The sequence below is a fragment of the Lissotriton helveticus genome, chromosome 5_1, assembly GCF_964261635.1.
Source record: "Lissotriton helveticus chromosome 5_1, aLisHel1.1, whole genome shotgun sequence".
NCBI classification, from domain to species: Eukaryota; Metazoa; Chordata; class Amphibia; order Caudata; family Salamandridae; genus Lissotriton; species Lissotriton helveticus.
This window is the reverse complement of record NC_136065.1, coordinates 1,692,547,547-1,692,575,335: the sequence shown is the minus strand read 5'-3', so window position 1 is coordinate 1,692,575,335 and position 27,789 is coordinate 1,692,547,547. Positions and strand designations below refer to the sequence as shown.

The following is a 27,789-nucleotide window of genomic DNA, read 5'->3' as shown; positions in this document are numbered from 1 at the left end:
CTCAAGGACCTGGAGCAACCAGCTTTTTGTAGTTTGTCAGAGAGGTAAGAGGGGGTGTTTTGGTGAAGGGCTTTGTGAGTGATACATACCATCTTGAAGGTGGATCTACCTTCAATTGAGAGCCAGTCGAGGTTTTTGAGGACAGGAGAGATGTGATCAAATCGCTTACAGTCAGAGATAAGCCTGGCAGCCAGGTTGAGAACAGATTTAATCGGGGCAAGGTGGACTTTAGGGGAGCCTACAAGAGTGGCGTTGCCATAGTCAATTCTGGAAAGTACAAGAGATTGGACTACGATTTTGAAGTCATCAGTTGGAATGAAAGGTTTGATTTTTTTAAGGTGGCGAAGGGAGAAGAGAGCACCTTTTGCAGCATTTTTATTGTGATCGATGAGAGTAAGATTCTGATCAATGCTGATGCCCAGGGATTTGACAGAGTTAGAGGTGGAGAGGGAGCAGTTGAGTGCTTTGATATCATTGATCCAGAGTTGGATAGGCAGAGAACTGTTTTTGGTAGTGAAAAGGATGGTTTCAGTTTTTCTGGGATTCAGATTGAGATGATTAAGATGGAACCAGGTTTGGACTTTATTCAAGGTATCATTGAGGTGAAGGATGTCATGGTGGGACTTGATCTTGTAATATAGTTGCGTGTCGTCAGCATAGAGGTGGTAACTGATATTAACTTGTTTGAGAATAAGGGTGAGTGGTTCCATGAATAGATTGAATAGGGTTGGGGAAAGGATAGAACCTTGTGGGACACCAAGTGAGACAGGTAGGGGTTTGGAGAGGCAGTGGCTGAGTTTAATTTGTTGGGATCTATTATGAAGATTTAAGGTGAACCATTGGTGAACAATGACCTCAAACCCTAAGCGATCTTTGAGAGTATTAAGAAGGGTAGGATGGTGGACAGTATCATTCGCAGCAGAGAGGTCAAGGAGGATAAGGAGGGAGGATTCGCCTTTGTCAAGAGAGCGATGAATATCATCAGTAATACTGAGCATAGCAGTTTCAGCGCTGCATCCTTTTCTAAAACCAGATTGGAAAACGTCAAGGAGATTGAAGGAAATGATATGTTTGTCTAACTAAGATAGAACACATTTTTCAAGGGCTTTGGAGAGGAAGGGAATGTTAGAGATAGGGCGTAGATTCTTAAAGTCATTAGGGTCAGCGGTGGGGTTTTTGAGGATGGGGGAGATTTGACCTAGTTGAAGGGATGCTGAGACACAACGAGTGGCAAAGGAGGAATTGATGATATAGGTCTGTATGGGGGCAATGATGTGTTTGAGTTACTGAACCAACTGGGCGGGAAGAGGATCTTTGGTGTGTGAGGATGGTTTGAGTTTAGAGATGATGTTGAGGACAGTAGATTCAGATACTGGACAGAATTTACTCCAGGAGGCATTGTTTTTGGTATGGGTGTTCTTAAAGATAGTCAGGGTGGGGTCGAGTAGGGAGGGGTAGAGAGGGGTCGTGACACGAAAGGGAAGAGGAACAAGGTGCAGTAGGAATGTTAGGGAGGTGGTGTTGGCTGAGGGTAGATTGGAATGGGAGAGGGGGGGAAGAGAAGGATAGTTCAATCGAGTTGACTTATTCGAAAAGTAGCTGGCGATTTCTTCCCATCTTTCAACAGTGGCTGGTATTTTAGGGGGACCAGAGGAAGTTTGTTTTTTAACAATGTTTAAGAGTTCTCTGGGATTCTCTCAAGTTCAGATTAGCCTTTTGTTTACACCTAGGAGCAGGTTCACACCTCATTCATGCCTATTCAAATGCTAATTCTTGGCTAGCAGAAGTGGTAGGACTAAATTCAGATTTCATTTCCAGGGACTTCAGGCCGGGCAAAGGTAGCTTTCTAAAATTTATTTTTTATAATATTTAGGAAAAATTAAACTTCACCATTGAATTGAATGTCTAATAACCATTAAAGTTATTGTTTTTCTAGCTAATCACATTCCTGAGCTACTGTATTAGTATTTAAAATTGCATACCAGTGTGTTCCTACGGTACACCAGGCTTACTACAGTGAAAATAGGTTTGAGGCGCTACTTACTGTAAGGCCATGTTTAGCTTGAAACCTTTACATACCATACTTTTAATTACTGTGCACCCTGCCTTATGGGCAACAAGGCCTACTTAAGGGTGACTTTTAAATATTTAAAAGGAAAGTTTAGGTCTGGTGAAAGGGGTTATGTTGACAGGTCGGATTTGTAGTTTTAAAACTGTACAGCCAGGCTACAAAGGTAGGTCTGGAGATGTTTTACACTACTACTGCAGTGCGTGACACAATGAGTGCTGTAGCCCTCTTGTAGCATTTAATTTATCAGCCCCGGGTAGGCTTGGTACCATATACTTGGGATGTATGTGCAAAGTAAATAAACTAATCAGGATTATACTAATTTTGCCATGTTGAAAGGAGAGGAGCACAAGCTCTTTACCACTGGTTTCCAGGGGCAAAGTGCACAGAGTTCTATAGACAGTAAATATGAGCTTCAGCTAAAAGGCAAAAATATCTAGGGTGACCCTGCAGAAAGGACACATTTACCACATTTGGGATACATGTCATAATCTTGTAGGAGCCCCTTCTCCATGACCATAATATAACATTATGTACAAGATTTGGAACCAAGCAGAAAGGAGGAGGAATGCTCACTCCCTGCTGCATTCATGAGCGGCAGAACATATTTCCATCTGCTGGCTACATCATATTTGCCTGCTATTCTACCCTCACTCAGGGTCTGCTCTGCCCCACCACCAGCAGACAGACTTACCCTTCAGGTAGTCATCAGTGTGTAAGCCACTGACCAGACCGGTGCTTGTTTGAGGACAACATGACCTCCAAGGATGCACTACAGTATTTTATTCCACACTCCAGGAGTGTCCTGTAACCAGGACAAGTTTATGAAGTAGGGCAGGAATAGGTGCTCTAGCAACCCTTTCCTCAGGAGCACTAATCTGCCAGGATGGGGAAAGGAAGGTTGGACCTCTCCAGTGTGGGCCAGTACCATCCACTGAGCTATGGTGGCCTCACGTCTACCCCCCCCCAGTCCACCCAAGGAGTCAGACACAAAGCTCCAAATACCTAGCCAGTGGCATTGTACTGATAGCATGGCTTGCCCTCATTCCTATTGGAGATGTATCCAATGTCATCCAGTAGTTACGAGTGCACATTTGATCCTTGTTGATTACATAACCACTCAGCCATTGTAGGCTTGCAGATGAGCCCTATTTAGCAGGATCCATGAGTTTCTGGGAATGATTGAACAGGGGACTTTTCTTCTAGACTTATGGCACTGTCATTGGCTCGTCCATGCCCTATTGGTAACCTTACTTCTCACCCTTAGCTATGATAAATTTCAAAGTATAAGTAATTAATGTTTTAGAATTTGTATTAGTGATATTGAATTAAACTTAATTGTCTTCATTCATACTCTAACTCCTACATTTTTCCTTCTCAATAAAAAACGTTTAATAATTTTTATGTTGGTCATTATTAAATAAATTGAATTAATTAAGCAGTTCTTATCCTTTTGCTACCCCAAGCCAATGTGAAAAATAAAATGTTATCCTAATGCTAACTCTGCCTGTCAACGATGTTAGTTTAATTTGATTTTTTTTAAATGTAATTATATTGAATTTGAAATGAGGGAACACTAATATGACTGACAACCCTTACCTCTAGATCATGGTGTTTTTTATTGCTTTTAATTTCAAATTAATCTAATTTAGTATTTTGTTGCATGTTCCATTATTGAAAATCAATGACACTCTTACCTTAGCACTAACTTTATTTAATGGTAACTGTTTAATTACAATACTTATAAATTATATTCCTTTGAATTAGGTTTGCTATACTTAAATGCATTTCATTCTATTAAAATACATTTGTGATAGCTGTTTAATTATTTAACCCTTCTACTATTTGACAAGGTAGTCATAATTTAATGGCAAATGTAGTAATAATGTTGGAGATGTAAATTTGCTAAGGCAATGCCTAGTAGAAGTAATGGATGTCCCCTTATTTGTGACCAGATACACGAATGATCATCCGCTCCCCCAAACTTGATCAGTTCTTATTGCGGTGTTTGATTTCATGAATGGTTTGGTACATAAGAGTTGTGGGTGTATAAGCCTGTTTATCGTACCTAAGAAGTGGATTATAGGGTACCTAAGAAGTGGATTATAGGTTAGAACTCCCAAGGCCTATATTTTAGCACTTATTCCAAGTTTTCTTCTTTTTAGGGCGTCAGGAGAACTGGTGTCAGGATTCCTGTACAGAGGCGCAGACATTTCGGTAAAAAATCCAAATAGTTTGCACATCTATTTCTGTAACATCTTCCTCTTAAATTCTGACGTTTAAGTGGAGTTCCCTCTCTGTAGTTCTCCTTTTATCCCTCTCTCTTTTCCTTTCCTCCTTTTGTAGACCTCCCTAAGCCTCTTCTAGCTTCCAACACAGGTAATAGCTGGACTTAAAGAGACTGAAACGTTAACAGATGATCCACTTTTTACCTTTCTTTTACATCATACCACAGTGTCTCTATCATGAAGAATACAAGGAACAGGAAATTAATGGAACATTATAACAAAGTAGTGTGTAAATGAGTACCGTTCTACTGAGTTGTTAAGGCCTGCTTGCCATATATACGCTCTCTTTAATTGTAAATAACTGCTCCACATTAAGCTTTCATCTAGAACAAACCATTTCATTTCATTTGCTGAGTTATTCAGTTATTTGTAATGTTCTGTCAGTGGGGCATTGGGTACATTACAAGTACTTGACTGATGTTGCCATTTGAGACGTCTTACTTCTTGTGATCTTTTTCCAATGTACTGTAGGCTGTATGGACATTCAATGCAAAATGTCAAATTTTTTAAGTAGTTTGAGAATTATTTACGTTTCCATTCTTTGCTATTCATATTGCATGACTTAATAGTACAAGTAGCATTGTATGCCAGTCAGTTTCCACATTGATGATGACCGGTGAGAGATTCCAGATCCTACATTTGTGTAAGGGTGTGTTTTTGGGGGTTCCTTATATGTTTAGACTATTCAATCTCTGATATTCGCTGCCCCTTTAGAATGCAATCATAGGTGTTTTGATAGTGAAATTATCTTCGTTAAAAGAGGTACATTAAAAAAAATGATTTTTGGATATTGTTGGACTCCGTGTTAAATGTGGTGACACATACCCAACAGGTTTCCTTGTTTCTTTCTTAGGCATTCAGTAGGGATTCACCGTCAATATACCAAGCTCTTTTGAGTGTCGTTTTTTTTTAACAACTGCTGTGGATTTTCTCTGTCAATAAAATTAGTTGCTAGGTTTTTAGCTTTTCAGAAATGATCATTCTTTCTTGTGCGGTTACCTCCAAAGCTCAAAAATTGACCAAATAGTAGGTTGTCTCTCAGATTCATAGGATGATGGCTGTTGTTTTATAGTAATGTATTTCGTGCAATAAGTTTGGTACAAGAGCATATGTACAGAGTTCCAGCTAATTTAATAATGAGGTCCAAACAATTAATATGATTAGTGTTATGATCCATAGTAAACTGTTGTGGAAAAGTTCTAGATCAGTGGCTTTTAACCTTTTAACTTCTGTGGGCCCCCACTTAATCATTACTGGAACCTGGGGTCACCCACTGAATTATTTATGGAATCCAGGGGCCCCCGATAGGACATCACACCGATCTAGGCATTGCCAATGTTTTGAACTGCAAAACAATATAAAACCATAATACAGAAATAAGCATTCTACAAACAAATGCACAAATGATGAAATATTTTATTTAATTCAGACACAAATATTAGAATCTACATTTTAATTAGAAGGTTGGAGCTTTTTTAAATTCAATTGAGGCCACTCGTTATCCATACTATATTGTGTTTGACGCACTTGCACTGCTTCCATGAATTATTCTCAGGATACTAAATTAATTTTAAGCATCCAATTTCAAATTCCTTCACATTTACAGAATTAGTTACACTTTGTAATGTTGCTTATTTATTTATATACACATTAATAATCTGTTAATATTATTTCATTTTCTAAGCAGTCGTAGACCCCTGAGTAGGCTTCGCGGACCGCCAGTGGTTCCCCGACCACAGGTTAATAACCACTCTTCTAGAAAATCAGTGAGTTTCTCCAAATCAATTGTATATACCTCCTCCCATGTTAGTATTTAAAGAGGGTTGGCCATTTATATTTTTCAACACACAGTCCTGAAGATGGTCTCATATGTATTTGTTTTATCTTAAAGGGGCTGAAATTTCTTCAAATTTTCGTCTTCAAATTAGTTTACATCACACCACAATTCATGTATTGAAAAGAAAACAAGGATTATTCTATGGACTATTAGATTTTTTTTTAACACTTTATTTTGCATTTAGATATAAGTTCAGCAGTACACTGGGACCAATAAAATCTTCTGGTAATTACATGCAGGTAAAATATACAAGTACAGTTAATGGTGCTGCGCAATCGTATGCTGCCCCAAAGCGTGTTCCTCCAAACCCCATATCACTAATGCACTAGCCATTTCAATCACACGTTTAACATAAGCCGTGTATACACTCAAGGACTGGACATACATCAACTGCAGCAACAATGATAGAACACAGTGATATGTGAATTGCGACATCTTAACCCACTCCGGTAGGGACTATACCGTGGTCCGCCTGTGTGGGGGGATCTAGCTGCTGTGCCTGAAGATATACCCTGAAAGGTCCCCAGATATCTTTGGGCCTAGAGGTGGGGAGGGAGTGTTGTTGCGTATATGTCACTGTTTGTAGAGCAAGATGCCATGCTCTTCAGCCATCCTTTCACCGAGGGCGTTTCTCTGCCACCCCAGTGGATGGCCACTTCCCTTTTGGCCAGGAGTAAACTAATAGCAACAAACCTGCGAGTTGCCTGCGGGTACTGTGCAACTTATCCCAGCAAGGCATTCTCAGGTAGGGGGGTCATTGGGACCTTGATCATGTCATTCACCATTCCATGAATGGCCACCCAGTATGAGAGTATGTTTGGACAGGTCCAAGCAAGATGAGCGAAGTCGGCATTTGGAGCGTGGCATCTGGTGCAATGATGTGTTCTGGCAGCGTCTAGCCTATGGAGTCTTGTAGGGGTAATGGACATCCTGCGAAGAAACTTAAAGTGAATTAATTTGTGCCGGTTGTTGAGGAAGATCTTTTTCGTGACCGCACAGCAGGCATCCCATTGTTGACTATTAGATGGTTGAGTGGATTTCCCACTGACTAAGCAACAACCATCTGACCGTTAACCTATACTCTCTGGCTCCGTGTCCGTGTGTGCTTTCTCAGTGATCCTATTATGTGATATGACTGATTTAGTGTAGAAAAAACTACTCTGGCCTGATTCACAAAGGGCATCCGCACTTATGGCGGAGGACCAGCAGTCATGGAGGAAAACTCTGCATTCAGCCCAATATCTCCGCTATAAGAGCAACAGTGCTTCACAGACTCCTTACGACCCACTCTACCCCACCAGGAAACATAGCTGTGCAGCCTGAAAGTAGTGCAGGAGTCTACGCACCCTCTATGTCCACTCCTGGGCCGTGTGGAAAAACAGTGCAGTTCATGCGTGACCTCCGTCCTTCCCAAAAAAGGTATTGATATCAGCCTGGAGGGATTGGTGCATGCCCACCGACTTGGGGGGGGGGGGCAAAGAGTGGGCTTGGAGCAAGAAGAGAGGCCTCAGCAGCATGGACGTTTTCACATCCGCAACCCCCTCAAGCCAGAAGAGACGGTAGAGTTTCTACTGTGCAAGGTCAGTGCGAACCTACCAGAGCAAGGCACAGTAGTTGGAGGTCAGAGTCTCTTCTGTGGTGGGCCAATCTGTACTCTGCCACCGAAGAATCAACCCACGCTAATGGGTTGTGAGCAATCAGCTGTTTCTACATAGAAGGTGTTACTGAGAGGTTGAGGGCTTGTGATGTATGAAGGTTAATGCGGAAGCCGGAGGCCCAGCCTTATTGTCCCAGCTCGTCCAGGAAGGATGGCAGGGCCCTCAAGGGGGTCCTTGAGGGCCACTATAACATCATCCGCGTAGTGGTTGATACTTGGATCATCTCTAATCCGTATTGGAGGGTTTCTGTGTGGATACAGAACTGTGCCTTGGGAGATCATGATTTCAGAATGTAAAGACTTGAGGGCCTTATTTAGATTTTGGTGGATGGAATACTCCATTACAAACTTGACGGATATACTGTCTGCCATATTACGATCTCCATCAGATATAACAGGGTTGTAATATTACGGTTTTAGGGGTTCTCTGTTGTTTTTTTTAAGATGGGGCTGACTTGCCCTGTTTTTAAACAGTCCTGTGGTGAGCCCTGCGATAGCTAAGCTTTAACGATCGTTGTCCAAGAGGGGATGAGCAAATGGTTTCTTGAAGATCAACAATTTTTAGGTATAGGATCGTTGAAATGGTTGTTTGGTTTTATGGTCGAGATAATCTTTGCAATATATAAGGCACTGAAAGGCTTGAAATCTGACCATAGAGCACTATTTTTAGGCATTACCAAAGCTGAGTGATATTGAGGCTTAGCTGGGGTGCTGATTTTGATCAAAGGGCATTCAGCTGCTTTTTTTAGCTCCTCCTCCATCGATTTGGCTTTGGCTGTGAAGGAGGAGGAGAAATCTTCGCTGCTTATGTTCGATTTTGTAGCTGTTGGTGCAGATTTAGCAGTATTGTTGGATTGATCTTTTAGTAGTTCAAATAGTTTCCTCAGTATGTTTTTGGCATTATCTAGTTCTTTCCTAAAGAACTCTTTTTTTAAATTTAGAATGCTTTTATTGTAGGTCTTTCTGGCCTGTCTGAGTTGGAGTAAGTGGGGTGAGAAGGGGTTTTGTCGCCATTTCTGCTCTGTGAATCAGAGTGATCGTCATTCTTCTTTAAGGGAACCATTAAACCAGGGCTTTTTATCTTTGTTATGGACCCTTTTGAATTTTAAAGGGGCTATGTCCTCAATAATACTCAACATTGTATTGTTGTAATAATTCGTTAGGTCACCGACCTCTACCATGATATTAGGAGGTTGCAATTCTTTCTCACAGTGTGCTGCAAGATTTTCCATATTGAGCCCTCTAGTGTCACAAGTTAATTTTCATGACTTTATTGAATGTGAGGAGGTTTTCGTTTTTATGTGGGGTATTTGGAAGTTAATGATGTGATGATCTGACCAGTCATAAGGGATGATCTCTATTTTATCAACTGCTATTTCTTTAGTGATGATCAGTCTAATGTAGAGCCTTTAGAACGGCTTGGTAGATGGCATTCTTGGACCAGTGATTGATCTTCGTTAAGTAGATTGATCTGATTGTCAGTATGATCCTCCCAGTGAAGATTGAACTCTCCTAGTAAAATATCATTGGAATATCATTGGAATGAGGGGTAGAGTTTGCTGTGATGATGTTAATCACCTATCTATAAACATGGTATTTTTGCCTTGGGGGTGGCAGAATGTGTGAAGTTTGGAGATTTGATTATATAAGGACCCACCCATCCTCCCCGTTCTGCGAACCGATATCTAGGGTTGAGGTAATCCCTTTCAGGGCTCTAGTTTCGTGGCACCAGTGTTGGTTTTTATCTTGGCTTTGCGTTTTCTGGCGCGGAAATGATGTTTATAAGAACTGACATCAGCACGTAAGGGCAGCGTCTAAGTACTCCGACGTCATCACGGCGCCGACGACGGACGCGGAGCCGCGGACAACGCCTACATGGGTACTGCTACACAAAAAAATTCCGGATCCAGTCTGAGCCTGGGGATATTCTAAGGTAAGGTATCTAATACTAACTACTGTTTCTTACAGATATATCGTTACCGAAGGTAAGTAACTTGTGCACTAGGACCCTTCCTTTGGGCCTCTGGGCGGGTTATTAATTGTATTAGTGGTGTTTTACATCTCCAATTAACCTGGTCAGAGACTGTTGTCCCTATCCAACTACCTTTTCCAGAAGAGGGTTAGGACCCGTGTTGGGGCTTGATTCGGAGCGAAAGGCTTTGTGGTCAGTGGGGGATAATGATGATTTAACTAGATGTGGGCTGTTACTCTTAGCTTTGGAGCTGGATTCCTGTTTTGCCAGTTGGTGTTCTCTGGCTGTGATATTTTCTATCTTGGCCGAGTGATTTCACGTGTGGGGAGATGGCTTGCGAGTTGTTAAGAACGTGATTTTTTTAAGGTTGAGAAATATTCATCAAATAGTTCCAGATCTTTGTTGGTGGCTTGTGTGAGATTTGTGTAGTTTTTTTAGCATGTTCTATTCAGTGTCGCTCCTAGTTTTCGAGAGGGTGTTTTTAGCATCCCAGTGCCATAAAAAATGTTTCTTATTTCCTGTACTTTCAGCACATTATTTAAGGTATTAAGCCATGTAGTAATTTTAGAAGTGAAAAATATTAGATAATTTATAATGGCACCTTTTTATGTTAAAGTAGAGGTCTGAGATTAAGGTTTCAGGCTTTTTTCTAAGTAGGCTGTGTTTGAAGGCTTTGGTGGCATTTTTAGAGAGTTAGGGGAGTATGAAATTGAATAGGAGTTCATTCCTTCACGTTTCAGATGGGTCCTTGTCATTATTATGGGGGATCATTTTGGTCCTTAATATTATTATATCCTCATTTGTTATGCCTGTCTTGTATCCGGAGGAAAAACTTCAGGATATCTTGACTTATGTGTTTCCTCTGACAATAGGTACCTACTGTTACTTCCTCTCTAAAGAGACCTTCATTTACAACTTGTGGTGTGGTGTAAGATTGTGGCCAATCTTCAGCCAAAATAATATCATTGGCATCTGTTAAATGATCCCAATATATCTTTAGAAATCTCCTCTCAATGCCCCATCAATTTGAATTTCAATTGTGTATATTGCGTCCAATTTGCCCATCTGATGTTTCTACCTGGATATAGATTTTAGCCACATTTATTTTCAGAAGGTACTTGAGAGGCACGTGGGCTGTTGTAATTTCTGCCTCAATCTCTATAAATGTGACTTCCTGCTCTTTTATCCCCCCGTTAAGTGCATCTTCTATTTGCGAGGCTTCTTGTTTATTATTCGTTGTTACCTTCTTCGTTTATGAATGTTGTTTTTCTCCAGATTATTTTCCGCCCCTTTCCCTATTGGTTGGCTTATCATTATTGGGTCCTTGAGATAACTGGATACTCCTGTGAGGATCAGATTTCTTATCCACTCAACCATCCTGCAAAAATCACAAGTAGCAGAATTCAGAGGACTGGGAACTCTCAGTGGTCCTTATATCTTGTCTGTGCCCCACCTCATATTCACACTCCAATAGTAAATATTTATCTTCTTGTTGAATCCAGCCTGGGTTTGGAACTATATTTTTGGGACATCTGTTGATCCTGATGTGTTTACTTTGAGCTTCCTTCAATTTTAAGTTTTAGATTTTTGCTTAATTTTTAGATATTAAGCAAGTTTATTTTTTCTGTGTAAAGGAAAAAACAACCTACCAAATGCAATGCTTATGCCCCCCAACCCCAGATATTTAAACCAATCAGTAACAATATCTTAAAAGACATTATTAAAAAACAATGCATGCTAAAACCAATCAATAATACTATAGTTTTAGTTGACTCCTTGTTAGTGTTAATTGTAATGTGAGATGTAGTCTGACTTAGTAAATGGTTTATGAACTGTGTAAATATTGGGTGAGGTAATGAGCATCGCATGTGGCGTGAGTTATGCTTTGTGTGGTTGATGTGCCAGTTAACGACAGTGTAGTGAAAAGATACTTTGGGATTTTAGTGTGTTTTTTTCGGTTGTAATTTGTAACCATAGCTTTAGCAGTGGTTTTTAAAAGTAATTTCAGAGATTTATTTTAGAAATGTTACGGTACTATAACAATCCTTATCATAACTTCACGTTAATTGCAGTTTAGTGTTTTTTTTAAATGATACACTCTTTACAAATTTCAACAAGCGCAAGCAGCTAAACCCTCCTGCACATGCCCTCAGACGTGCACAGCAGGGAATGGCTGCAGATGGCCTTAGTGAAAGTCCTGGCGCATTGGGGGTTGGCCTTTGGCGCTGGCATGTGGCAGCTCCTTACAACCACCCCTTTGTGTCCTTTTAACTGGGTGCAGGGGGCATTTTCCATTAGGGCTTAGTGTATGGCCAGGACCCGCATCCTCTACTCTGTGACGACCAACCCCTGTTGTCCATGACCATCCAATGCAAGGTATGACTAAGCCCAGATGTAAAATGGTAATTATTTTGTTTTCATCGTGTGCCAAGTTCACAAATCCCAAGAGCTCTAGGAGTGTTAGTGATTCCAACATTCATGTATTTGGCACAGAACCTGTGAATCTTACAATGAAATCCCTATTCAGATATTTATTTTATTTGCCAGGGTCGGTCCTTTCAAGACACCCCGCCACATGGGTCCGAGGGTAAGGATAGACTCACCTTGCCTCCTTATGCCCTTTTTGTTTTTAGTTTTCCCAACATTCTGAACATTTCTGCTCAAGAAAAGTAATCTTGGCCTCGTGCAAAATGAACATAACTAAGGCTCCCTATTTTCCATTTTTACTGATTTTTACAGATAAATACAAACCGAAAACCATTTATTTTATTGTGTGTATCAATTTTTTAACGTGGATAAAAATGGAAATTGGGTTGCTTTTTGAGTGATTCTAACTATTCTCTGCCATGACTGCCAGGCCAATAGACGTGTGAATTGATCGCTAACGGGATAAAAAAAAAAAGGAATTTTAGTAAAGAGGGCTAAACAGCAGTAGATATGCACAAGGTTGATACTGACATTTGTATATTTTCATATAAGTACATTGATTTACGTTCCACAGGTGTTCATATCACTGAAACCTGGCAGGCATTCAAGTATGAGTGCATATTTCTTTTTTTTAGAAACATTTGGAAATGTACCAGTTTCAGCTTAATTTTTCCCACAAACCCCAAAATAAATATGGATATACAGATTCAATTTGCAAAGATTAATATGGATAAAAAGAGACTGAAATGTACAACAAAAAATTACCATAAAACCGGGAGCCCTAAACAACTATTTATATATGTTAAGGCCCATAACTTTTATTTACATCCGTATTTATTAAAACTGATGGGTGGGTTGTACTAACTTTTTCAGGAATATCATGGCAAACAGGCTTCTGGTTTTAGAGTGCTACAATCAGAGCCCTTTACTGTTGGTGTCCTGGGGCTTAAACTATTGAATCATAACCACTAGAACACCTCTTCTGTTCTTGATCCTCAGGGTAGCAAATTAAAGCAGTATTAAGGTTTACTTCGGAAAGTCCTGTGGGCTTAGATCCTCAGACTTCAACTGACTACCCAATTTCAATTCATAAGTAAATGTCAAGCCAAAGCTTTTTACACAACACAATACAGTACATAAAATTCAGACAGCACTTCCTATATTAAACCAGTATTTCATTTACTGTACTTTTATAGAGAACAACCTCTGTTTTACCAAAGTGATGGATTTAGGGCCTGATTTAGACCTTGGTGGATGGTTTACTCAGTCACAACTGTGGGAGGAGATCAAGAAATATCTTAGATTTACAATAGATCCCCTCCTCTCACTTGATTAATCTGTTGCCGTTTTGGGCTACTCATCTACTATCTCTACACACGAGGCGTGCTTGTTCATTGCAGCATTAATAGCAAGATCTCTAATCCTACAACTTTGGAGAACATAGAAGGTACCTACTTTCAATGCATGAAGAGCAAAATTGTCTAAAATACAAGAAATGGAAAAGAAATATGCAATACGATCAGGACGAGTAAGAAAGTATGAGAAATATTGGAGTGTGTTTTAAATATAGGATAACATCTTGTAGTTGGTATAAGAAGATAGAACACATATGGAGGCACTTATTTCTATATAGCACTTTACACTTTGTATTTTACCTTAATGTAATCTCTTTCTGCACTTCTGTAGCATTTGGTATAAAAAGATAGAATACATATGTACATATGTACCCTGATTTGCACTTTAATTCAATATGATCTTTTTCTGTGTTACAGGAGTATTATGATTGCACTATTTTGGAATGAGTATTTATAATATTTAACACTTTGCAATTTAGACTTAAGCTAATCTTTTCCTTCCTCAATATTTTGGAATATGTATTTATATACAATATTTTTGTATGTTGTATTTTCTATGAACTCTCAATTAAAAAAACCTTTAATAAAAACAACTGTGACAGATAATCCCATCCACTGACATATATTAATCCCTTCGGATATAATGGTATTTATGTTTCAGCCAAAGGGATATCTGTCACCGTTGTGATGGAGTAGCTAGTTTGCCAAGATCTAAATCAGGCCCATAGATCTGTAACAGACTGTGCAAACGCATTGTTAGTCCTCTTGAAGAATACTTGAGGAAATGTTCAGTGTGGTAACAACGGTCTCACTGGCCCCTTGCTCAGGTGTTGGTTTGTTTAATTCTCAATGGCGTGATGGTTCCCCTCCTTCATAGAGTCTCAATTGGACAGCCCCTTCTATGATTTTGGTGTTTATGGAGTGCACGTCTGGCCTGTACATGCTAGCATCTGGCAGTGGTAGCACTGCCCAGGATTGTGTTGTTCTTTGCCTAACCCGCAGAACAACATCTTCTGGTCTCTGTCCCAGCCATGCAAATGTTATTGCAGTGTATGCAAAGGTGCATGACATGTCAGGGAGCATCTTCAGCACCAGAACTGGCTCAAGTTGCCATGTTTGCTGTATGGAGAGTCTTGTTTAACTGGGTCTTCCTTGGTACTCTTTGCAAAAGCCCCTACCCTCTTGGGGGTAGGTGGGTGAGTAGTTTGCCTTGGTGTACTGTGAGAGGATACAAGGAATCTTCCCCTGGGCATCTAACACCAGTATTTCTTGTTCTAACAGAAGTCTAACTCTTGCAGTGTCATATGTGTCAGACACTTTTTCTTGCCTGAAGTCTTACACAACAGGAGAAGACTACCACATATGAATCATATCGCCTCATCCCCCGAAGCCTTTCCTGTATTGGTCAGTGCTCCCATGAATTGTATTGAGTTCAGCAGGAGTCAAATGCCATTGTGGGATGATTTTAAATATATTTTTTCTATGCTGGACGGATATGGAGGACTTGCCAGCTCTTACTCCTATTTTTGATGTTTTTTTTGTTTGGAGATGGACAGTGTGGGCATATAATAAAAATGTTCCTTTTTTCATATCTCTTCGTAAAACAGATATTCAAGAAAATATTGTTCTATTCGCGTTAGCCTGGACTCGCCTCTTCCTATGCCAGTGTAATAACTCCGCTAATCTGAAGTTGTTGGTGAGTTGGAGACTGAATTGTTCCACCAGTGAGTCTCTGTCTAGGAGAGGTTCTTCCAGATATGAATTTCCTAGCTTCACTGGTTACGTAGCATTCCATCTTTGAAATACACTGTCACAGGTCCCCGGAGCAATTTCGGATTAAAGATAATCTGGAAAAGAAAGGTAGTAGTAGTGGTGGTCTTTTTTCTTGTAAGGCTATCCAAGTAATCCAGTAAAATTACAGTAAAAGCCAACATTTGGAATACACAAGGCCTATACTTATGGGGTATTCACAACAGATGGGACAGTGGAATAGGGGGAAAAATTGCTCAGTTGTCACATATAGGGACTTTCTGACGTTCCACCTTGTAAAGGGCTCAATACTAGATGTCTAACAAAAGTGGTAGGTTATCTTGAAACAAGTCCCTTGTCTCGTTTGTTAGGTAAACCCTAAGGAAGTGGATCGAATTCACATCCCATTAGAATCCTGACTTTCGTATCGTAGCTTTGCGTATTCTCCCTGGGTCAGGGACCACCATCGCTGATAATTTTAAGTAGTTAACTTTAAAGCCTGAGACTGCTTCAAAGTGCTCAAGTTCCTGTATCAAAGGTGGGATTGAAGTTTCAAGAAAAAACGACAATGGACCGCACACCGCTAGCCCCTCCTGAAGTTTCAAGATTTGAAAGGAAACAGAGGCAAAGAGAGCAAACTTGTATTCGGTCCCAGTGTAATTACTCTGATATTAGGATTGTTTTTAATCTTTTGAACTAAAGATTCTATCGACAAAACTGATATCAATGGGCAAAGAGGACACCCTTGCCTTGTACCCTTGGTCAATGTTATTTTTGGGGAGAACTCACCGTTGACCGCTTACTGTTCCTTAAAGGGGGAGAGCCCTCTGTGTGCCGTTTTTCCCCTTGCTGGACTGCTTCTTTCGTTGGGAGACCTCGCGGTACCCGCTGCGCGGGTCCCGCTTTGCCTGTGTGTCTGGACGCTTTGCTGAGGACGACAACATCGGATCCCGTGGGCTGAAAGTGGAAGTACAGGGCTGCGAGCGCCAGGTGAGGGTCAGGGACTCCATTGCCCAGGAGTCCCTGCTCTGTCATCACCTGCACCTGGTCGCTCTCCCTGTTTGCCCCGCCCCTTGAGCACCGAGTGAAAGGTGCCTGCAAGTTACTGCTGCAGTGGGAGACGCTTACTGTTCCTTGAAGGGGGAGAGCCCTCTGTGTGCCGTTTTTTCCCTTGCTAGACTGCTTCTTTCGTTGGGAGACCTCGCGGTACCCGCTGCGCGGGTCCCGCTTCGCCTGTGTGTCAGGACGCTTTGCTGAGGACAACAACATCGGATCCCGTGGGCTGAAAGTGGAAGTATAGGGCTGCGAGCGCCAGGTGAGGGTCAGGGACTCCATTGCCCAAGAGTCCCTGCGCTGTCATCACCTGCACCTGGTCGCTCTCCCTGTTTGCCCCGCCCCTTGAGCACAGAGTGAAAGGTGCCTGCAAGTTACTGCTGCAGTGGGAGACGCTTACTGTTCCTTGAAGAGGGAGAGCCCTCTGTGTGACGTTTTTTCCCTTGCTGGACTGCTTCTTTCGTTGGGAGACCTCGCGGTACCCGCTGCGCGGGTCCGGCTTCGCCTGTGTGTCAGGACGCTTTGCTGAGGACGACAACATCGGATCCCGTGGGCTGAAAGTGGAAGTACAGGGCTGCGAGCGCCAGGTGAGGGTCAGGGACTCCATTGCCCATGAGTCCCTGCGCTGTCATCACCTGCACCTGGTCGCTCTCCTTGTTTGCCCCGCCCCTTGAGCACCGAGTGAAAGGTGCCTGCAAGTTACTGCTGCAGTGGGAGACGCTTACGGTTCCTTCAAGGGGGAGAGCCCTCTGTGTGCCGTTTTTCCCCTTGCTGGACTGCTTCTTTCGTTGGGAGACATCGCGGTACCCGCTGCGCGGGTCCCGCTTCGCCTGTGTGTCAGGACGCTTTGCTGAGGACGACAACATCGGATCCCGTGGGCTGAAAGTGGAAGTACAGGGCTGCGAGCGCCAGGTGAGGGTCAGGGACTCCATTGCCCAGGAGTCCCTGCGCTGTCATCACCTGCACCTGGTCGCTCTCCCTGTTTGCCCCGCCCCTTGAACACCTCCTCCATACATAAGAAGTTGTCGTCACCTCTGCGCGGGAGCGACCGGGAGCGACCGGGAGAAGCCCGGGACAAGGGCGGGACGGTCTGTGGCCGTCAGGGGCCGAAGGAGGCCGGGTTGGGCCTATTCTCTTTCGCATGCATTGTATTGGTTTTCTGGGGACCTTGTTATAGGTATCGGACATGCCATTAGCGGCTATGGAGGGAACATCAGCGAAGGCGGGGGGAGCTAGAATTGGGACCTTGGACAACTATTTTTCACGGGCACTGGGTGATGGGGATAAGGAAACCTCTCTATCGGAACGTAGGGCGGAGCGCCGCCGGTCTATTGAGAACATGAAAAATAGGCCTCCTGGTGATATTATTCCTTATCCTATCTCCCAAGAGGGAGGTTCTTTTAACACTAGTCGGGAGTTATTATCCCAGGAAGGTGTCCCTCTTTTATTGCGGGATTGTATTCCTAACCTCTGTTTATCCACGGAGCAGGTTTCTAGTGTCGCCCCCCCCCCCAGTCTCAGCAGTATGGCTGTTGATTTAATTACTCAGACCCCCCCAGTAGTTAAACCAAGGAAAACAAAGCCGAAGCTAGTAGTTGTGGCAGAGATGCACGGCCCACCCCCAAATAAAGCGTAGAAGGAAGTTATGGGGAGGGCAGGGTAAAACGAAAATCCCCCACTCCGACTTCGGGAAAACCCTTAAGCTCCCTTCCACCTCCGATAGGATAATAGTAGATGTGCATAAAGCTCCTCCTGATAAGGGTACTAATATCACTGATCCTGTTAGTGCCCTTGGGGATAACTCATCCAACGCATCACTGTCCGTCACTTCTATAGGGAACCTGGAATTTTTACTTAGGTCACTGCTCTTGCCCATCAGCGAGAGCCTAAAGAAAGTGGAGATCAGACTCACTATCTTGGAGGCATCTATAAGCAGTATGAAAACCTCGGCAATTATCCAGGATGGACCCACTAAGTCTAATCCCCTTTCAAATCGTTCCTCCAACATCCAAACCTCTTCAGTTAACTTGGGACTTCCCCTGATGACTACTGCTGCCCCCCGTCCGCAACCTCTTAAGAATAACCTAGCCCCGACACAGCTTAGTAAACCTAATATTCCCTCTTTACAACTTGTAGGCCCAGTCCCTCCGGTGACAACTTCGAATGGGGCTATACCTAATGACAGTATTGCTCCCCCACCCCCTGATAAACCTGCCACCAGACCACGGAGACCTGACCTGCCCCCTGAGGCTAATAGCTTTATGGTAGTTATGGCTGGTGCTCCTCCCCTTGAAGCAGGTGAAGGTGAGAACTTTCACTCACTTAAAAGTAAAATTATTAAATGGCTAAATTGGAATAGACCCCTCCCGGACTTTTTTAATAATGAAATCATCATGGTGAGAAGGGTACCCTGGTTGGGGAAAACCAGAAAATCTATAAGTGGGGACTGTATTATGGTGAGTTTTCGAGATCCTAGGACTGTTTCACATATATGTGCTGGGTCCAATAGATCTCTCGACTCTACCATTCAGACTTTGCCAATGTCCTTTTTCTTCCCTCCTACCCATATGCACCATATCCATCATGACTTAACCCAAGGTAATTGGACGAGGGTTGAACGGAGGGGCAGATATCGGGGGTATGCTGCACGACCAGTCTTCCGACCCCCGGAGACACCCCTCTATGATTACAACCGATTTGACTGTCTTAACGGATTGGATGGGGTTGATTGACTGCCTTTAGTCTTAGATTCCATTCCAGTCACTTCTGGCAACGGTTCTGTTGTAACTTCTGGCACCAGTCCTTCTCTCATTCCCACCCCTGTAACGCCTCCTATTAATGCTCCGGCGATCTCGCCCTTTCAGGGAATAGGAACCACCAATAATAATCCAGTTTCAGATATGGGCCAATGCTTATTAGTTGACTCATCAAGCATGGAAACTGTTTGCGTAATGTTCTGGAACGTGGCAGGGCTTAGGTCCAAAATACTGAATCCCATCTGGTTAGAAACAATAGAAGAGATGGTAATCCTATGTTTACAGGAAACTTGGACCTTAGAACCCCTCCATCTTCCAGGCTACAAAACCTTGTTTACATCAGCAGTAAAGGTTCACCATGGTAGGCCTAAAGGGGGACTGATCACATTTATATCTAATTCCCTAAACTGCCAGAAGATTCAATTGTTTTCCCACAACCCTTATTATCAGTTAGTGCGGATAGATGTAAGTAAGGAATTGTGTCTTTTAATTATAAACTTTAATAATAATATTCCTCCTGCAGACCTGGAATTGACCCTTAAGATGTTAGGCAATGATCTAGGTAAAGAAACAGATAAAAATGCTAAGGATGTTTGGGTTGTCTGGGGGGGAGATTTTAACTGTACCTTATGCAAGAAAAGCCAGAAAGGAGCATGTGGGTTCATGTTGGATCCTGATAAGGACTAAACACACTTTAAGCATTCCACCTGTGGAGACCTATTAAATGAGATTCTTCACTCTGAAGACCTAGGGTATGCAACTGAAATTGGCCAAGTAGAGCTCCCCTTTGCCCCAACGTTTAATGGCAGGGGTGTATTGTCCACAATAGACTTTATAATAACTTCTGTTAGGCATAGGCATATGGTTAAAAGGTGTTGGACCCCCGACATCCCACTTAGTGACCACTACCCAACAATCATGGAAATCACAAATTCCTTTCATGCACTGGCCATAGAAGGGAGATCTGTGCAGAATGTCTCTGACATTAGTATGGCAAAACAAAATGGCTACGCATTAAAGTGGGATAGGGTGGTTCCAAGTGACTTTCTACGCGATCTACTAACCGAATGTCTGCCTAGCTTCTTGACCATTTTGGATGAAAGTGTGGCTAGTCATGAGATTCTTAAGCAGTTTGAGGTTATTGCTTCTCAAATTAAGGGCAACCTTTGGGTGGTTTCTAAATCAAGTAAGGAAAAGAAAGTAAAATGGTTTGACTCCACATGTACAAAGGCTCATTCTGAGCTTAAGAGAGCCTTACATGCTATCCCCTGTAATTCTTTAAGGGTCAGGGATGCGCGGAAATCTTATCAGAATGCACTGGAAAAAAGGAAAAAGGCAATTAAAATTGAGGCCTGGGAGACACTCTGTGAGGCTTCATTGAGCAAGGATGTTTGCGCTTTTTGGAAAGCAGTAAATGCCCCCTTCTTTGATGCAGGAAAAGCCCGCATTGAAATTGCCATTACCGAGGACTCTTGGGTGGACCATTATTCTAGCCTGTATAGTACCCCAATTGACGAGCAGATTCCATTGTTGCAATCACTAATGCTTCACCAGGGGGAAGTGAGAGTGAATGGCATGGAATTAAAAGTTACCCTAAAAGAAATACATGAGAGCCTCAAAACAACACGGGGCGGTAAAGCCCCAGGTCCAGATGGCATACCTCCAGACCTGTTTAAAAATAATATCGATTTATGGGGCCCACTCCTAGTGCAATTATTTAATGCATCCCTAAAGACAAGCCTACTTCCATCATGGTTTATGTCTGTTATTGGCCCAATTTTTAAAAAAGGGGATAGGCAAAACCCTATCTGCTATCGCCCCATCTCCCTATTGGATAGCACTGTAAAGATATTAGGAAGAATAATCAAATGGTCGGAAGATAACTCTATAATCAGTGATCTTCAATATGGGTTTCAAAAAGGGCAGGGGACAGTAGACCAGGGCTTGAACTTATTTATCCTCCAGCAGAAATATATCAAGGCACGACGTGAATCCATTTATTTCACTTTTGTTGACTTGACGTCAGCATTTGACTGTGTTTCACACAGCAAATTATGGGTCATCATGGAATCTCTTGGTGTTGAGGGAAACATAATTTCCTTCCTTAAGGACTTGTATACGGGTGCCATCGCAACAGTGAGTTATGGTAAAAAAGGTGAATGTACTAGATCTTTTGATATAGGGCGTGGGGTACGCCAGGGCTGCGTTTTAGCACCATTCCTATTCCTGGTATACATAAACGGAATAGAGAACGCCCTAGTGGAAACAACATGTGATATGCCTAGGGTAGCTAAAAGACCGATCCTGCGTTATTATACGCAGATGATGCGGTGCTAATGGCTCGCACGCCGGTGGCTCTACAACGCCTTGTAACATCTTTTAATGCATTTATGACTAATCTGGATTTGCAAATCAACTGCTCCAAGACATTCACCATGAATTGTGGTCCCGGTTCAGGTAGAAGAAGGAGGCGGGTGTTCATTAATGCAAGTCCTATAGACTATACCGCCACCTTTTCCTATCTTGGCATTTTATTCCATGAAGCAGGGAATTGGACAGATGCGATAAAAGCGAGGAAAGCCCTGTTCTGCAAATCTATCACTGCCCTTAAAAATTTTGCAAAAAAGATGGGGAAAAAACCCACTGTAGAACTTTTGAAAATCTACAATGCCACTTGTGTCTCTATCGCGGTTTATGGCGCGGGACTTTGGGGGTATGACAATGTTAAATCAATACAAGTTGTTGAAAATAAATTCTTGAGATACATCTTAGCTGTACCTGAGAGTGCCTCAAGTTACATTTGTCATACGGAACTGGGGCAACGCTATATTGAAGACACAATTAGAATTCAACCAATATTGCTGTGGCATAGGGCTTGGACTAGCGATGGATGTGTACTGAACCGTGCTATTCTAAGGGATGGATTAAGTTTGGATTATGTTGGGAGGATAAGGTGGTTTACATACATTAGGGACTTTTTTGAAGATATGGACTGTATGAGTTATTACGACAATCCTTTGTCCATGTGTAACATCACGAGAAAGGCACTAAAAACAAAATGTATGAAACACCTGGAAGAACGTAGAATGACAGTGGAACATAAAAAGAAAACTGTCTTAGCCCACCTACCTGTATCAACTCAAGGGAAATCCAACCATACTTAACCCTTTCCTTGACTGAATTTACGCGGTTTATTTTGACCAGATTCAGGTTAGGTATCCTCTTTAGGGCCCTAAGTTTCCCTGCAATGAATTGCTGGTCCTGTAGTTTGACTAAATGCCCATGTGATGACTTATCGGAACAGTCTGACATCCATATCATATTTTCTGCAAATATTATACCCTACCCAGGAAAAGATTGATTATACCAATTTTAAGGGAAATGGGGGTGAGACGTTGTAGGGTTGCCTTTCTGGAACTCCAGAAATTAGATGTTATTTTTAATGTTGCTTGCATTTCGGAATTTTTTTGCTATGTTTTTAGATTACGTAAATCAATTTGTACTTAAATTTAATTCATATTTTACATGGTACTGTATTATTATGAACTGCTTTTTATGTACTTTTATGGTTATTATTTTTTTAACCGAATAAAGTCAAATTGAATTGAATTGACCTTTAATTGTGGCGCAGGGCTGAAAAAGCGGGCTATTATGTATTTGAATACGTTCTGGCCCATATTTGTTTGGGTAAGAGTTTTCTGAATAAACTTCCAACTACCCTATTGAAGGCCTTCTCCGATGCTAGTGAGAAAAGAACCATGTGTGTACTTTGTTGCTTTGCGGCATCTACTAGGTTACAGGCCAGTCTTGTGCTACATCAGTATAAAGGTAAAGATCTTTGGGTCAAAATTTAGCATAGCTAGTTTCTGTGTTTTTGGCCGAGGTTTAGCATCAAAGGTATAGTGGACTAGTCATCAAGTATGTGACCTTCGTAGTCCGTAAAACAAGTTAAATAACATAATCGAAGGTTGCCTTAACAAATCTGCCGACTAGGCCCGTAATCTTATTATTCTACAAGTTTTTCAATGACAACTTAATTTCTTCTGTCTATCAGTGAGGGACACATTGAATTTACGGCCCCCCAGGGAATACTAGGTTGTCCAATTAGCAGTCCTGTAATTGACTATCAAGAGTTTGAGATTTATAAAGTGTGGGATAATATGAGTAGAAAACATTAATAGTAGATGCCATTTATGAATGAAGGGTATCTCTGCCATCTGTGATAGCAGGAATTACATTTCAAATCTGTAGTTTCCTTAACTTAAAGACCAATAACCTGTCAGCGTTAGTACCTCTTTCAGAATATTTTTGATTTGTTTAATTTCTCTCTAATAATAGCTTTGGCTGCATCCCAAATTGTGTCCCACTCCACCCCCCTGTTGTCATTTTCTTCAAAATAATTTTCCTGGGTTTCTCAAATGGATTCCCTCAGGTCAGGATCCCTAAAAGTTATTTAATTTATTGCCCATGGTCTATAAGTGGGTCTACAAGATAATGTCAGATCTGTTTGTAATAAGACCAAAGCGTTGTAGGACCTGGAGACAATCTGGGAGTCTGACATTTGGGGTCTCAATACACTATTAATTGAAAAATAATTGATTCTGGTAAAAGATCTATGTATATTTGAGAAAAATGTGTACTCTCGCCTACAAATATCTGTTAGTGCTAAATCGTCAGTTACCTGTATGAGTGAAAGACACCTTGAGTTCCTCATTCTCTGGATGCAGACCTGTCTTATAAAAGATTCAATGTGGGAATAAAGTTTCCCTCCACTATTGCCTATGCTCCAACAATGGGCTATTTTTGGGAAAGGTTTGTCATTAAATTGGTAATATTCTTTTGATCATAAATTGAAAAAAGTGTCAGACCTGTACCTCCAATTGACCATTTAAAGGCAAACGGTCTACCCTCTTTATATTAATTTTTCTGAATAAAAGCAAATGGGTGACTGCTTTGGATAAGTATTGCGCCTCCCTTGGTTTTAGTGCTGCTGTAGCATGATATTGAAGGGGATACCAATATGATCTTAGTCTGGGGATACTCTAGCTAAAAGATGGGTTTCTTGAAGTAATAGTGTATCTATTTCATTATGATGAACCTACCTGAGCAGCACTTTCTTCCTCAGTGTATCATCAAGGTCTTGCACATTGTATGCCTAATATAAGTGGATTAATTCCCAAAACATCACAATAACATTGTGTAAAATAGTATGAAACATAGATGGACATGTTTGTGTGGATCTCTCTTTTTTTTAGTCTGAAGGTAGGAAGTAATAAAACTCAATCTAGGAAAGTTACATATGTAATTTGTCAAAGGATTTCGTCTGAGTATGAAAGTGCCAGTTCATCTCCTTGGGCTTTTAGGAATCTATAGAATATTACTAATGAAGATTGAACTGATCATTAAAGTTTTAAAACTTGAATAAAGGAAATAATGAAACTGAACAAGGTAATTTGAAGCCTTAGTAACTAGTTAGGAAGTCTAAAAGATGAAACGTAGTAGGGGCAGCTACCAACTTTACTCTCATCCACTTGGGGTACTCATAACCTTATGTAATTTCTACACTCAGAAAAGATGGGTCAGGTATAAGAATATCACCCCTGTTTCTTACACATGACTTACAACTGTACCTATAAATCTTACAAGAATAGTTTTACCAGTGTTGAACTGTCAGATGTTTAAAACAACTAGCCAAAAACCAAAGGTAGTATCCTGATTGTAGAGGTGTTCATTTCAGATGGTACACTCTGAAGAGGCTACTTGAGTGTCTGTCAGTATACTTCTGGGCATGTCGAGTCACTCATCTGGATCTGCTCGAGCACTGAGTTCTACACTCTCCCCACAACTCCCAGAAGGACTACACCACAGAAGCATTGCGGGATTCCTCTTAATGTTTGAGGTTTAACAAATCCCTTGCTTCCTCAGAGGTTTTAAACATATATTGCTTAATCATCCACGTGAAGAACAAGCAAAATGGGTGGGAAACATCCTTTACCCCTCATGCGTTACTCCGCAGTGCCATTACCTCGCAGTTTTTACACCGCAAAATATTTTACAACGCAGGGCTTTACACCCCAAACTATTACAACGCATTCCCCATTACAATGCCACAGAATAGTAAGTTGCGTTGCAATGGGGAATACATTGTAATAGTTTGCGGTGTAAAATATGCGTTGTAAAAGATTTTGCAGTGTAAAAACTGCAGGGTAATGGCACACGGAGTAAAAGAGTGTGGGGTAAAGTGCCCTATTTAAATAGGTAGCACCATCTGTAGAGAATATTCTCTTGCTGCAGGTAAAACGTAACGTCCCTAAATTCCAGATGCTTGGATAGAATCACAGCAGAGACCTCCTCGAAGAGTGAGATAGTCTCCTTTGATTTCAAGGAAGACCTGGGTGTACATTATAGAGAGTAGAGTTAAAGTCCCCACCCCCACAGTATCACAAAATCGTCTATCAAACCTGTTAGCAACTTGGCCAAAGCACGGGCAAATGACTCGATAACGTGCACATTATTGCTAGAAACGTTATTCTGATAAACGTTAATAAGTACCACCAAGGGGGCCTTTGCCATGGAAAAACATATGACCTGGAAAAAAGGTTGAGTCCACAAAGATTTAAAGTATTTGTGCTCCCATTTTTACGTTCAACAAGGTTAGGAAGCCACCACTATGATGCCCAAAAGACGACATATCTGAGGAGTAAACACTAAATGGAAACCAGGCTATGCTTGAAAGTTGCTTAGGACTCTAATCTCTAGCGGGGGCATGATATGGTCCTTCTATGGACGGGATGAATATAACCCAGTGATCTGGTGATTACCTTATGTTGGTACAGCGATTATTACTGTAAAACACTGTGAATATAATATACTATACCTTAAGCCCTGATGAAATTCCTAGTGTGACAGGAACGAAACACGTTGGCTGATTCTAATTCTTCTGCAATATTTTGAGAAAAAATAAAAAAAGATGATGGACTTAAATTCTCTACGCTGAATATGGTGCACCCTGGTGCACCTTCCTTTTGAAGAATCTCTTATCTTCTGGTCTCGATTGGCACCAAACAGTGGCAAGTGCCGGAAGAGTTTGCACAGGACACTAAATTGGACTTGACTGGATTGAGGTGCAACACCTGTGGTCCGCCGCTGTTAGCTTTGTGTATATACACTAAATGGAAACCATTAATATGTGTGTTAGTCCAGGATCACGTTCACGTTTCCTGCAGACAAATAATCTGTTGACTAGTAATTAATGTTAAACAGGTGTTGTCATTGTGTTTGTCCCCTAATCCAATAAAAGATACTTGGGCCCGGAATCAAAGCTCCAAAATTTTCATTAAGCGGCACAACCAGGTCATTATTGAGGACTTGAGTTCAACCTGCTGGTGATTGGGTCTAAAGCAGCAACATCAAGAACAATATCACTTTCAGGCATCTGCGTGAGGGGGGTCTGAGGGAGGGGGCGGGGGGGTCCAAGAACTGTTTCCTCAACTCGACTGTTGAGGATTAATGGGCAAGTCTATGCATAACAATACCATAATTTGGGGGGTTTGCGAATTTGCCTAGCACAGTTGTTTTATCTTTTGGCTCAACTGATCCGGTACTGTGCGCCGATGCCCCCATTGCAGTGTTGGCCTCCATATCTCAAGGCAGTCTGTCTACCTCTTCTAAGATGTTGTAACGGTTAAATATTGGGATTATGAAATTACAGCTATTTTCTAAGTGAGCATCTGGTATGAGCAAAGGGTCAATAGCCCTGGGCATGTAAAAGACACCTAGTGGGACTGGGAGTATTCCTCTTGAAGGCCCTTGGTAATTTGAGAATTGTTTCAGGATAAACCCCCACCAACTTGATGACTCGTAAATTTATGACAGTACAGTCACCAGCATCCTTTTTCGTGGTGTTGCCAACCTTTGATACCCTGCGAAGTCCAGGTCTCAGCCTCCCAAATCCTCCAAGCTCCTACATTGTGTAAAAAACAGCCTCAAGGTCCCAGAGTGTGGAGCTCAGCTAGGGCATTGTTCCTCCTGTAGCCAGGCCCCTTTTCTCCTCCACACCCTAGTGTCTGGCCCACAACAATGTATCTCTGTCCATGTTAGGTACCACTTAGATTTCTTTTATTGATTTGTTAATTTGTGGCTTGTGATATGTTGCCAATTCAGAGCGCTATAGCACTCCTAGTCAAGCATTCCCAGGAGGTGTCAGCTGGTAGTTTGTGGCTCCCGAGAATCTTTTTGGTTTATTTAAACAAACTTTATTGGCATTTCTCAAGTACATACTTTGTAAGGTATTGTTACAGTTGTAATTCACAATTCGGTCCTCCAGGACCTGTAGACTTATTTTTCACGTAGACAGTCATTTGTCAGAGTAAGAAGAAAACATTGGCTATCATTTTTACTATACTTTTTTTTTTAAAAACATTCATGTTACTTATTGTTAATTTGAAACTAAGAAAACGGTTATAACTCCCTCTCGTTCCCTCCCACCACCCTCTTTTCCACTGGTGACCCCTCATGTTTCTATGGAGTATGAAGACTGACATTGACTTTGCTCCTGATGTTTGACTAGTGTTTAAATTTGCCATTTTCACTGATTTGATGCGTCCTACATGATGTCCAGAGGGAGA

At 41.7% G+C, this 27,789-nt stretch overlaps 1 protein-coding gene across 2 annotated transcripts in view; it reads left to right on the top strand.

Annotated features, from left to right (window-relative positions):
- Nucleotides 1-27,789, top strand: part of RABGGTA (Rab geranylgeranyltransferase subunit alpha) — a 210,064-nt gene that overhangs the window by 116,201 nt on the left and 66,074 nt on the right. For both annotated transcript variants that reach the window (XM_078644946.1, XM_078644945.1), the window contains exon 11: nt 4,234-4,285. In XM_078644946.1, the coding sequence (XP_078501072.1) occupies nt 4,234-4,285 (52 nt within the window). The remainder of the gene's footprint in view (nt 1-4,233; nt 4,286-27,789) is intronic.